Below are 13,939 nucleotides of genomic sequence, written 5' to 3'. Positions count from 1 at the left end.
TTCCAGCTTATACATACTATATACATTTTATGGACACAGTCAATTTTACAATATTACATCCTATTTGTCTTACTAACATTACTGAGCTCATATTCCTCTGTTCTGTCTTTCAGCCATGACCCCCCTGAAAAGCTAAAGGCAAAATAACACAGGTAAGAATCACATAAGATGACATCATTACACAGCAATCATGTGTGTGTGTGCGTGTCCGTGTGTGTGCGTTTGTGTGTGTGTCATGTCAGGTTATCTTCGCATTTCATTTCCCCCTCCAGCGATTGCGTAGTATTTTCAGGAGGCAATAAGTGCTCTCGAGGCCCCAAGGTCTGCAGAGGCTGTGTGTAACTGCTTCTGTAATGAGCCTCAGGCTGCATTAATTCTGTGAAGGACAATCAGGAATTTGTGAAAGTCTTGATATTTTGATTCTCAAAATCACAGGGTCATTGGTTGCCATGACAAATGTATTTCTATGCAATGTCATTAGAAGTGCGTTTTGAATATTCCAGCTCCTTCCTAACCCCCCTTAAAGCCCAATTAATGTTAAAGGCCCAGTGCAGTCAACATGTGATTTTCCTCAATTATAGCATGTTATGATTTGATATTGAGATAAAAAAAACAGCCGCATTGGACCTTTAATCATTGGAGCGATGACTCATTAAGCTGCCAGCACCAGGTGTGTTTGTGTGTCTCTGTGGGAGACGGGAGTGACACAAGAATACAGGAGGAGGTTAAGAAAAGACATGCTGGCTGTAAAGTGAGAAGCATCAACTTTCTCTCTCTCTCTCTCTCTCTCTCTCTCTCTCTCTCTCTCTCTCTCTCTCTCTCTCTCTCTCTCTCTCTCTCTCTCTCTCTCTCTCTCTCTCTCTCTCTCTCTCTCTCTCTCTCTCTCTCTCTCTCTCTCTCTCTCTCTCGTTCTCTCTCTCGTTCTCTCTCTCTCCCTGCCAGACGTAGGTGTTGATAATAGTCTCCATCACCTCAACAAGTCACTCTATTTATAACGTGTTTCTTACAGTGTATTTGCTCCCTTTAGTGGATTCGACTATGCCAATCTTTTGCTCAAGGTATTTAGCTAACACGTAAAAAATAAATATATATACATCAAAGGAGAGGAATTTGACTGCATAAATCATTTTAGAGGGATGATGCTTACCGGCTCAGCCCAACGACCTACAGTACAGTACACTACCTTCAGGGTTGGGAAGTAACTGATGATTACATGTAATCAGTTACATGTAATCTGATTACTAAAAAAACTGTTACTCTAAACAGTTATTTATATTGTAAAATATTGTAATCAGATTACAGATGCTTTTGAAAAACTAGATGATTACTTATTGGATTACGTTTAAATCCAGAAAGGATGTTTGCGAAAAATATAAATACATTATGACACCTTTCTGTTTTATGACATTCAATTCAGCATTGAGAAAAGACGCAAGTTAGTTTTTTCTCTGACCACAAGTCAGAGACCACTATGAGGACACAACAAATGCCTTTGATGGATCCTGTTTGTCTTCTTCTAATGTCTCTTAAGGGGAAAGTAATCAAAAAGTAACTGAAAGTAATCTGATTACATTACTGAGTTTGGGTAATCCAAATGGTACTTTACTGATTACAATTTTGGACAGGTAAGTAGTAACTGTAACGGAGTACATTTAGAAAGTAACCTACCCAACCCTGCCTACCATATAGCTATATACACACTCAAAAAGCAAGCCACTAAATAGCTATCTGTCTAACTATTGGAGAAATATCTCTGACGTTCAGTTTGTTGTATTCAGCTTGCTATCTGAAGAGGATGTACAGTATATGGTTACCTACCATGCAGCTGTGTAACGACAATGTCTAGAGAGACTTATGGAGTGTCTGGATGGTGTGGTGTTGTGTGTTCCCTCTCCCAGAACAGAACAGCCCAGTGCAGTATTCTGTCTGTCTGTCTGTCTGTCTGTCTGTCTGTCTGTCTGTCTGTCTGTCGTGAGGGTCAGGTGGACCATGCACAGACAGCAGCAGTAATGCAGTGGCAGACTGTGAGGCCTCATCCATCAGCCAGTGACTGGAGCCTGGCCTCTGTGGCCCCTTGTCTGCTGCCTGTCTGGGGAGAGGGATGGGCTGGCCCATCGGCAGGCCAAGCATTGGGAGGCTGTGTCAGGCTCCAGCTCACTCCCCTGGTCCTACCCTTCTTGCCTAGGCCTGGGGAAGAGGACTGCCCAGGCCAGGAAGCCCAGTTTGGGAACCGTGTTATGGCTATTTTAGGAAAGCTTCACTAGCTGACAGAGGGAGGTTAAAGCTGTGAAGGCCAAGCACAGTTTTGTCACCACAGCTTTTCCTGGGAAAATCTATATTTTCCTCTTTCATTATGACGAGCATGTTTGATATTGCTCGTGGATATTTTTAGAGGCTTTTCAGAAGCTTTCCATCAATTTTGACCTAACTAAGATTGAACCTGTCACATTAAAGGAAGCTCTGAATGCAGTGTGGGAGCTTCCTCTTTATGTTCCCTTACATAAAATAGTTGGATCTCATAGGGCAGATTTAGGGGTTCAAGACATGGATCTGTTAATAAGGAGATGTGGTAGTTTCCCTGTAATTATATTCATCACATTTGGAGAGTAATCACAAGGGCCAGCTGGAGTGAAGGAGCTGACACTGCATTTCACCACCACACTTTGTCAACGCACACATATTATGTTACTATGCAAATGATACAGTTGTTTCTCTTGCTGTAATAACCCAAAGCAAAGTTATTTGGTGTCAAGACAGTGATATGAATATCTTTATTGTACGTTTTTATTATACAGTGATTGGATCAAGTCATAAAAATACACTTTGCTGAGAGAGTAAACCATGATGACAGAGGGTGGAGAAACTCATTTCTTCTAACTACCTCAAATAAAGTCGTGGCATCAAGAGTCACTGTCTGCGTCCAAAATGGCACCCTATTTCCTATAGAATCCTATAAGGCCCTGCTCAACAGTAGTGCACTATATAGGGGATAGGGTGTCATTTGAGCCACTGTCTGGGAGGTTATCTGTCATTACTACACCCTAACCTTCCCATTCAGTCCTAACACTGTCGCAGGCCAATATCCTGTAAACCATATTCTCCTGCTGAATCACCACCGATCAATTATTTTAATATTTATGTGGCCATTCTTTTATTGATTACCTCATTTATGCAGAGTGCAGCATATCTTATTTAATAACGGAAGTTCAGTGCATCTGATTATCTTGTTTTAGTGTCATGGGACATTTTGTTTTTATAAAACCTTTCACCTTATTGATTTATCTGTTTATATGTGATTCATTATTCTTTTCTATGCTTCATTCTTATATTACATACAACAACTGCAGGCCACTGGGTATGGAATTCACTCACCTTGTGTGTCCATACTGTGTTCACATCCAGAGCTGTTGCCATGGTTAGTAATTAGCCGTAGTGAGTGCTCGCTGAAACATTGAACAATGTTGAAGCATCTCCTGTGTCTCCTTGAGGGAAGTGTCATTCATTGTGGAGGACTCTCACCTTGTCAGCTAGTAGGCTTTTACCTGAAATGCTAATAGACAGCCTGATTGTGTTTGTTATCAGCTATAGCATGGTGAGATATGCAGTATAAACGTGTATGTTTGACACAATTTAATGATCCATGTTAATCAGGAGGACATGTACATATTACTCGAAATTAGTAATGCAAAGAGAACCTCAGAATCCCATTGTACTGGGAGCTACAGCACACATTCCCTGATATTATATCTGCCAATGGAAGGAGGCTGTATTGTCAAGGTCAGACACAAAGAGAATAAAGGAAATCCTGTGAGTGTGAACGTGAAAGAGGAGAGGCAGAGAGACAGATATGGCCTAGTCATCCAGCAATAGCCAGTAGACTACCACAAATGAATTCCAATGAGAGAGTAGATATTAATACGTCTAATAGGACAGGCCCTATAGGTACAATTAGCTCTAGATAATGGCCCTCTCCAGCCTCTTTTCTACTAGAGCTCTACAATATTGATTTAATTCTCCCCTGTATATCCACTTAAACTCTGGACTGTCACTCTAAGAATCTATCTCATTGTTATGTTTTACAGTGTTGGCCGAGGGGCTTATTCTGTCTCTGTCTTGTTTTAGGGAGCAGAGATGGCAGATCACTTTGAGGAGCCCCACTCTTCTCTTTTTTATAAGAATGAGGAAGAGATAACTTGGGGAAGAAATAAAGTGAGATATAAAAATGGAAAATGGTTCCTAGAGCGTTTAAAGTATGGCTGCTGTGTCGTGGCTCGTCGTTGAGAGAGAGAGAGAGACCGAGAGAGTAAGAGAGCAGGCGTGAGGTGAGGAATAAGCTTCGCCTGGCGTGTCGGTGTGACCTTTGGGTGTTTCCGCGGAGACGCGGCTCCTCAGGTTGCTGTTGTCTCAGCGCCGCGGCGAGGCTCGTCTGATGTTGATCATGTCAGACAGGACACTTACGCTGGGCTAGAGCTCTCCTGAGAGGTGTGGGCTATCTGTGCATTATTTAGCTTATTGTCTCAGCCATTTATCAGGATAATGACTCTGCAACCGTATAATACCGTACTGTACATTTCTCCAAGTGGCAGAAGCACCAGCTACTGGATGATGACCACTGAGAAAAAGCCAATAAAGAAATGTGCAAAAAACTGCATCATATTGATATTGGAGGATGGTCTAGGATGGATAGGTTTGCTGCTCAGAATATCACTGACTGCATAGTATTTTGTAGCTTTGCTTGGGGAGGTTTGGCGTGGAGCCATACGCATCAGAATAGTGCAGTGAAAAATAAAATATAAGGACCAAAGTTTCTGGGCTGGCTGCACTTTTTGTACCTTAATAATGATTTTCATGACAAGAAACTCGTAATATCAGTGTGCAGTGGCAGGCAGCGGGAGTGTGGGGACTGAATCACTGATCAATGACAGCTAATGAACACGGCAGGAGTTCTGCTCTGTTTGCCTCTCGACAGAGAGCCCCGCTCCTCTGAGAGCAATTTTTCTTCTATTTTGCACCAAAAAAATACAGGAGGCTTCATTGAAACCAACTGCCTCTGGGCTCAATTAACTAGCATAGATTACTCATAATGCAGATGAGAGCCTGGGTATGTGATACACAGCATGGAGACCACCCACCCTCCCTCCTCCCTCCCTACAACCCACTGCCTTGGGGCCCCGTGACAGTGCAGTGCAGTGGGCTGTGGTATGCATGCAGCGTTACATATATACATTACATGTGGAGTGTCTCAGGTGATCTATGGATCCTGAAGGCTGTTTATCACTCCATCATGGTGACATGGTACTGGGTCGTGTGCAGTCAACACAACACAGGGCTCTGGTGTCACCTGGCTGTCAGCAACACTTAATATACCTGGCTCAGGGTCTTTGGTCGCTGCTGCTGTCCAATCCCCCTGCATTACATGGATGGAAAGACACCCCTCCAGAGCATTCATCACGTCCTCCATCCCCCCCGCCGGGCAGAGGGCCCGGGCGCCTGGCGCCTGCACTGTTGTCTCTTCTCTCATTGGCCACATGAGGTGTCCTACTGGGTTTGGAGCTTTTACAGAGGCCTCTACTGGCGTACAGTACACAGCAGCCCTCACCGTCAGATATGTTTACACCTTTTACAAATGTCAACGCAAATATGAGCTTGTATAATTGTGTTGAAACACTGTTCTTTTAAATTGGCTAAATGAATTACATACTGCTAAACTATTATCAGCAAAGGAATGGTGTGTTGAGAACATCAAGATAATTACAGAAGGCAGAAATGTAAATACAGAGAAGTTACCATACCCAAATGGGAATAGACACAAATATGCTGGATTTGCAGACTATAAGGCTGTGTTTACACAGGCAGCCCAATTCTGATCTTTTTTCCACTAATTGGTCTTTTGACCAATCACTTCAGATCTTTTCACATCAGATCTTTTTCAGAGCTGATCTGATTGGTCAAAATACCAATTAGTGAAAAAATATCAGAGTTGGGCTGCCTGTGTAAACGCAGCCTAAGATGTCTTTTAATGTGAGTCAGTGTTATAAATCTCAGTGAGAAAATACATGGCTCCAAATGAAAGGCGTTGGAGCTGAAAGATGTGTATCACTGTGTTGACAAACTGGGCTTAGTGCTTCACTGCTGTAGAACAAGATTTCATAATGAGAAACTATTCTAGAACTGAGGACTAACGATTCGCAAGAAATCAAGGGCATAACATTTTTTGCCATTAAAAGCCCTCTGAATTTCAGTTCTAGGTTTCAAAAGGATCACCTTCCTCAACCTAGACACTGTGTTTAAATGAATGAGCTCTCATGAATTCTGTCACTCAGCCACAGTGATGACAGTGCAATTAATGATTATTCGACCTGACACAGGCTTAAAACAACTTCCTGTCATGGAAATCATAATACAATCTCTGTCTTTCCGTCGGCGGAAATATCTGAAATGACCTGTGTTAATTAAAGATAAAATCATGGTGAGGGCGATAGACATGTCTGTCAGAGAGTGTGCTGCTATCTCTGTCTGTATCTGTGCAGTGATGTGGATGATATATTAGATGAGAGGGAGCAGAGTGGCCAGCCAGCAGCAGAGTGGCCAGCCAGCAGCAGAGTGGCCAGCCAGCAGCAGACCAGCAGCTATAGAACAGTATAGTAGCCTCTAGAATTCACTAACATTGATTCGCCACCAATTACTAGCTACACAGGATCCATGGACAAGGCTCACTTTATACTACATTTTTAATGAAGGAACATGTTTTGAAAACCTTGTAATTACACTAAAGCAATGAGAGCAGACCATTTGGAACATAGAAATGGGTCAGATTTAATTGTAGAGCCCCTTGTTAGGCCCCAGAACACCAACAGGTCCACTCAGCAGCCATCAGTCCACTGAGATGATGACATGAAAGTGACCTCATTACTCCAGCACAGACCAAATCAATAAATCATAACAGCCCACCGTGGTCAATTCTGATGTCATCACAGACGCACAGCATGATATTCATCATACAGATGAATGAAAAACACTGAGGAAGAAGAAGGGAATGAATGATTTGCATGCTGCTTTACCAGGCGGCCAGGTTTCCCAGTGTAAACACAGAGCGATCTGCAACTCTTTTCTTTTCTCCCTCTCCTCTCTCTTCTTCTGACTCTGAATCACTCCGCCTTTGGGGCTTACCACAGGAGTCTCTTCAAACAAGGCTTTGTACTGGAGTGGAGAATCAAGATTAATGCACTTCCACAGCGCTGTGCTGCTCTAGGGGAAATAAACCTGATAATTAACACCAGGGGGGCTTGGTGGAAATTGGAGGTGGGAAATCACACAAAATAGTAGAAATACGGGGAAAGGTACATATGACATTTATTTGGCGTGTGTGTGATGTATGACACTACATTGAGATGACAGTCAGTGAAGCTGTGGCTGTGACGTCCTAGATGGTATGTCGGAATGGTTTTCTCCGAGTTTTATTTATCATTATCATGTCTGTAATAATTCATCGTGGTTTGCTTACCACCAGCAGTGTTACAATGCATATGCCACATGCATTTATACAAATCATACAAATGAAGTGTTCAATACATTGAGTACATAAGACCTATAAGGACACTTTGTATTTCATAATCCCTTACGGAAAACCTGTCATACCTTGTCAGTTCTTTCCAAAGCTGCACAGGCTGCATATTGACTTCTGGAAGCATCTGTGTTTATGTCAGAATCCCCCACCTGGAGTTGTTCTCTGATAATTACTCAGATTGTTGTAATTTATGTCAATGTCTGAAAACAGTGGGCCGTGGCTCTCTGTACAGGGTTCTCCAGATATATAAATAAGTGGTGGAAGGTTACCAAGGAAGAGAATGAAATATGGCACTTCCATTTCAATGCAAATGAGGACTGAAATGAGTGCAGTGTGGATTTACAGTGGTTCATTAGAATGAACCCAGCACACTGCTGCTGTAACTGAACAATCTCCTATAGCCTGAGTAAATTAGTGTGCAATCCCCTACACTGGCTGTAAATGAAACTGTCCGTCAGCATGCAACATTTCAACCTGCTAAGAAGAAGTGGGAAGGGATGGTTCTGTCCTCCTGATGTCTGTCTGCTGGAGCTCTTGGATAGAGAGAAACTTTTCTTCAAGTTTGGATTGTCTGTGTTAACTTCCCAGTTTATTCAGCCAGGAGTCTGACGTGAAGATATGAGTATTTTTTTGTGTATGCGTGTGTCACATATACAGCCAAACAATCTCTCTAGCCTTTGGTAAAGGTCTGGGGTGGTCTTTCATTTCTGAAATTCATTTCAGGACACTGCTGTCCTGGACTCAATAAGAATGACCCCCTGTTTGAACACACACATCATGCATTTCCAAAGGGGGAATATCCAAAAGTAGATTTGAATCCGATGAGAGCATGCAGGTGTGAAAATATTGTGTTGTTTTCATTTATATGATGGATTAGGAGGCAAGCTGCACTGCCCTCTGAGAGGAGGCAAGGAAAGTGGGAACTGGAGTGAGTTTTCAAATGGAGTGCTGCTATTTAATACACATAGATATCCAGAACCACTGAGTTTATAGAGACCTCTAGGAAACTGTCAGGACTCAGATGTCAACAGTCTGACTTCTTTTGACTTATATAATTCATCAAGTCGTCTCCGTTGTTTTATTTACAGTTTCTCCACTTCATAGAGATATCTCATGTGCCACATATACAATAAGGGGACAATATGTTCTGTAATGATTAAGAAGTGATAGAGAGGTTTCCAAACAGTGGCAGCAACCATTTTCCAGCAAAAGTGACCAAGACAGCATTCACCACACGCTTGAGAGTATTACATCTGCTGACGGTCTGCAATCTCAAACCTTCGAGTCAGATCAGAATCAAACAGAGCTTTATAAGCATGACAGGTTTGGACAGGAAGTAGAGAGGAGGCCTTTCTGGAACACAGAGTATGTAGGCTACTGCAAAATGTCATAATGCATGAAGTATTCCTCTTCGTCAAACTTGGTGTTTTTATATATTTCCTTTCATGTACATCTTTAAATAATTATTTTACTGAAAAATGAAAACAAATCATTCTTTTTAAAATATTTTCTTTTCAATTTGAAGTGAAGAGCAGTAGGTTTCAGGTAGCTATGGGTGATCCACTCTAATTACATATCTAAACTGAACCTCTACGGTTATACCCCGCTATATTGCTTTTTAAAAACTGAAACTAGGAGGGCTTCATGTGTGACATAATTAAACCCGGTGTGTCTGAGTTGATTCAGGGAGAGCAGTTTCATTTGCTGTGGTAGCATTAGCAGTGGTGTGTAGGGGACTATTGGGACCGGAGTGGGTAGACTGCATTAAAAGTTTAGAAGAGTTATCTGTAATACGGAAAACAGGTCAAGTGGATAAAGACTGGGATGTTGCAGTCTAATCAAAAGGAACAAACCGTACTATTGTCCGGGTGAAATAAGAAAGTCTCTCTGTAATGATGACAGATGACCAAAATAGGCCTTTTGTGAATGTTTTTTCTCAATAGCACAATTCCCCATAAGGTTTTTGTCTGACAACCTCCCTCTCTCTAACACATTGTTTTTGTTTGTTATTTTCCAGGAGTAAGGAGGCAGACGGTGAGACAGAGATGAGTCTGGTATTTAATCCCACTACACCTATCCATCAACGGAGAGACTGGTTCCACTGTCTCCTACCTACACAGTGTCCAGGCCTTACTGAGCTGATGATGAGTCCATCATACCCATCCCTACAGACCACTTCCTCCTGGGTTTCCAAAAAAGACATAAACACATCATATTCTATTACTGCACTATACATTTCCCTTCCCCTGCTACTCTTTCAATTAAGGAAGACTGCTGCAGTATATGAATGTGGCTGTGGAGTCATATTAATTTCTATGCAATATGGTAAAGAGAAACTCCACTTGAAGGCCATTGGATTTGACAGGCTCCCTGTCTCAAACCCGGACATCATTTTCTCTTCACTATGCATCGAGTTAGGAAGTTTGAGAGGCCCAGGATCTCATTTCTAATAGGAAGTGAGCATCTTAAGAGATGACCCAGCTGAGGCTGCCATCAGTGTCTCCCTAGCTGCCTGCCTGCCAGAGAGGGAGTGTAGCTCTCCATTTACTCCTGGACTCACTAATTAATGGTTGCCCGTGAAGTAACTTGTACCTGTCAGTGTCTACCGCTCTCGTATATTCAATAACTTGGGGGAATTGAAATTGAATGCCAGCTAAGCTCGAACAAACTGCAAATGGTGCATGGGATACACCCTGGTTCTCTCACTGACCTGACAGCAGCCTTATATGTAAGGTTTTTAATGAACATAGACTATTCTCAGCTACTCTGACTGCCAAGATGGAATGTTTTATGAATTCAAGATGGAGGGTGGAAGGGTTGGTAGGTGATTGTATAGGTTCTGTTACAGTATACAGGTACTCGAGCAAGTCCTTGTGCCAAATGTCCATGTGCGTATGAATGCCAAAGCCATCCATAAAATGACCCAGTGCCGATTCACATTAAAGAGACATGGTGAAAATGTTCCAGAGCGGTCACTGGTAATTATTGCGTCCATTCCCAAGGCCACTGCATTTATGTTCATGCAGAACAAGACCCAGTTTATTATTATACATATCTCCTTACCCACGGGATTAGCCACACTGCTCACAATTCATACCTCCACTTTTCCATTAGAGCTGATTTATCTGCAGACCACTCCTCTACATAATGAGTAAAACAAGAATAATGGTGAAAAGTAATACAAATATTTCATTTACATGCAGATCTAGCCAGACGTGTTAAATTGCCAGTTACGCTCTCACGTTATTCTGTTTGCAGATGCTTATTCATCCCAAACATCTTACTTGTTTTGAATAATGAATTTCCTCCAGGAGTATTTGTTACTGTTGTGTGTGAAATAAGTGGCTGTGGTTGGGTTGGTGGAACAGACAGGCTGGCTGTCTCTGAAAAGTAGGAAAGGAAGGGCCCCGCCACCTCAAGCCCATCACTATTCCCTCTAAGATGGATGAAGCTGTTGCTCAAACCCAAGGCTGTGCTTCCAAATCCACATCTCTCTCTCTCTCTCTCTGTCTCTCTCTGTCTCTCTCTGTCTCTGTCCCTCTCTGTACAGTAGCCCTTGACCTTGCCGTGTGTCCTCATGGCCCAGACACCCGCTTGAAATTAAATTACAGATTAGTGGCTTCAGCCCCTAGGAAGGGTTTATTTGGTTGCCCCCTCTCTGTGTCACTCTCATTCTCCTATGCAGGAGCAGGGAGGAAATGTCATGGGATTTAAGAAAGAAAATGCCAGCCTTGAAACAGTTTTTACTTCAAAGTCTGTACTGTGTTGCCTGGCCTCCCTAAATTCAGGATGTCTGCAAGGAGTTCTACATTTTACAGCTGAGGAATAGGGGGAAGATGGCATGTGGGGATTGGTGTATTAGAATGGGTAATGGACAGGGGAAACTGAAACCAAACTCATAAAAAATATCTTCAGACTTCAATGTCTCTGTAAGTTTGAGATGGAGCATGAACTCTACACCAGACTCAATAACTGGTCCTGTCACTGACTGCTTCTTTAGACACTGTTGTTGCACCTTGAGATTGAAAAATCATTCTAGCGAGACAAGTGGACCAAATGCCGAGCCCTCATTAATTTGGAAGACCGTCACGCATAGCACAATGCTGTAATTTCAAATCACTTTCACTTCCACTCAGTAGATTTTGTGATTTTTAGCAATCGGAATGGCTTGTTAGCCCTATAAATGATCCACTTCCCTTCATATTGATGCAGATTCACAGTCACTCCTCAGGTATATCACTCATCATGTCAGATTATGGCCTCTTTTCATTGGGAAGTAGGGGTTCTTTGAATGTGCCAAGAGAGAAGCTACCTACAAAATCAATGTGATGACGTTGAATCAATGTGGAAAACTAATTAGATTTGCAAAAAGTCATCACTTAACCCAACTTTTAACCTAAATAGAATGACATGGTGATTTCTTTTTGTTGATTTCACATTGAATTCACGTTAGTTAACAACTCAACCAAATGTAAATCAAAGCTAGAAGTTGAACTGATGTCTGTGCCCAGTGGGTACTGTACTGTAGAGCCAATATCAAATCAAGATTGCTCACTGTGAACATAATTGCATCAAATGCTATTCTAGAGTCTGGAGTCAGATTGTTTGTTCTATTGTGTTGTTTGGAATAAGTGGAAAGTTAACCTGCATATCACAGTTTGTTGAGCAATGGAGAAAAACTCACAGCAGACATTTGAAACTGTATAGTTCTCCTCTAGCCAGGGGGTTGAGTTGTGTATTTAGTATGGAGAAAGAAAGCAATCAATAAAACAACCGTTGGTAACCAAGGGACGAGAGAAGTGTCTTTGAAACTTTAGCACATGGTGCTTAAAAAGTGCAATATAGTCAATAATAGATGAAGAGCTACTGGCAGCAGACATGCTCCAGGGTGTTAAACCCACTGCTAGACAGAGAAAAACACAGGATTAAACTATTTGTGAAAATTCATTTCCAAAAGCCAATGCTAACTATCCAGTCATAGTTTAATCCTGTGTTTTTCGACAGACTTAATAGATAGGATTTAATTTGATTTGATACTTTTGATTTTCTGGGTAATTATTTATGACAGCGCTGCCATTGGATCATGCATAGTAATAACTTTAAGTCATTTAAGTTTTCCATGGCAATACACCCTAACTATGATGACATTATTCATAACTCAATTGAATTATGTACCTTTGACATAATGATGTACCTTTGACATAATTCAAAGGTAAATTTGTTAAAAAGTGTAATAGAACTTTAAAAGGGAATACAGTACCCATCAACTTCCTTTGGACCTCTGCATCTTTTAGGAAATAAGTCAACATGGAGAAAACTGTCAGGATTGTCAAGACATTGACAGCTCTGAGGAACAGATGGGCAAAAATACCAAATCGAAAACGCTGCTCATCAATCAAAACATGAAAACAAGGTTTGAAAGCATGTTTATGTTGCAACGTTTTCCCCTGAATTGTACTGTCACAGTAGATCAATGTTGTTGTCATTTGAAAAGTGATCAGGTCACACAAGGGATAGATTGGTACTCCACAGTTTACCGAACGCTCACAGAGAAGAGAGGCTGTCATTGTTTCCATTTTCAAAAAGGAAAGTTTGTTCTTTCATAGTGTTTTACCTCCGGACCGGGATATCTTGAAGGACAAAACAGTTTCAATAGAGGCTCAGATAAAAATTCCTCAAGAGTATGTAATCATGCTGGGAAAGAAAAAAAGCTTGAAAGCACCTGTGAATCGCTAACACTACTCTGTTCCCCTCTGAATGGTAAGCAGGCTTACAGGACGTGTGCTGTTGACATTAGGCTTTACAGAAGACAGATGACAGAGCCTAGTTTTTAGAGGGCAGGGATGGAAGGAAGAAGCACCACAGAGATGACAATTATAAAATGTGGCAAAACTGCCATTATTTAATTTGATTTGGCATTTTGATCTGAGAGTATTGTGAAATGTAGCATTTGCGCTCTGACAATGATGTGGAATCGTAATAATGTCCTGATTTGTTGTGGCATTCATGTTCCAAAGACTTTGTCCTTGCAAAGACCACCATTCTAAGAGGGGGTTCAGTGACAGATTTCAGCTGTCAGGGGTTTTACATGCTCAGCAAATACTATGGCAATGAACACGTTATACTGTTTCCAGTTGGCCACTAAATATCCATGCATATGTAATGTGTCTCACTTGTTCTGAATCTGTACTCATGCATAAGTGTTTTTCCTACATTTAAAAACCCTCATATATATTTGAACTTCACACAATTGCATCAACTAATTTGTATAATAGGCCCATGTTCCATTGAGCATGTTTGGCTTCTAATGAAATAAGAGCTTATTCATGTATCAACATAAAAGTTTGATCACAGCTTGTAGCTAGGTTACAT

The 13,939-nt window shown here is 41.6% G+C and overlaps 1 protein-coding gene across 1 annotated transcript in view; it reads left to right on the top strand.

Annotated features, from left to right (window-relative positions):
* The window catches only part of LOC311127942 (CD276 antigen-like), a 69,877-nt gene extending 59,347 nt beyond the window's left edge, over positions 1-10,530 (top strand). Inside the window, exons 7-8 of the mRNA XM_084159842.1 lie at positions 114-152; positions 9,585-10,530. Of these exons, the coding sequence (XP_084015968.1) occupies positions 114-136 (23 nt within the window). The 3' untranslated portion in view covers positions 137-152; positions 9,585-10,530. The remainder of the gene's footprint in view (positions 1-113; positions 153-9,584) is intronic.
* The last annotated feature ends 3,409 nt before the right edge of the window (positions 10,531-13,939 follow it).

This window comes from Coregonus lavaretus (genome assembly GCF_964263955.1).
Source record: "Coregonus lavaretus genome assembly, chromosome: 4".
Taxonomy (NCBI): Eukaryota; Metazoa; Chordata; class Actinopteri; order Salmoniformes; family Salmonidae; genus Coregonus; species Coregonus lavaretus.
Note: the sequence above shows the minus strand (reverse complement) of the source record. Positions and strands in the feature narration are given on the sequence as shown.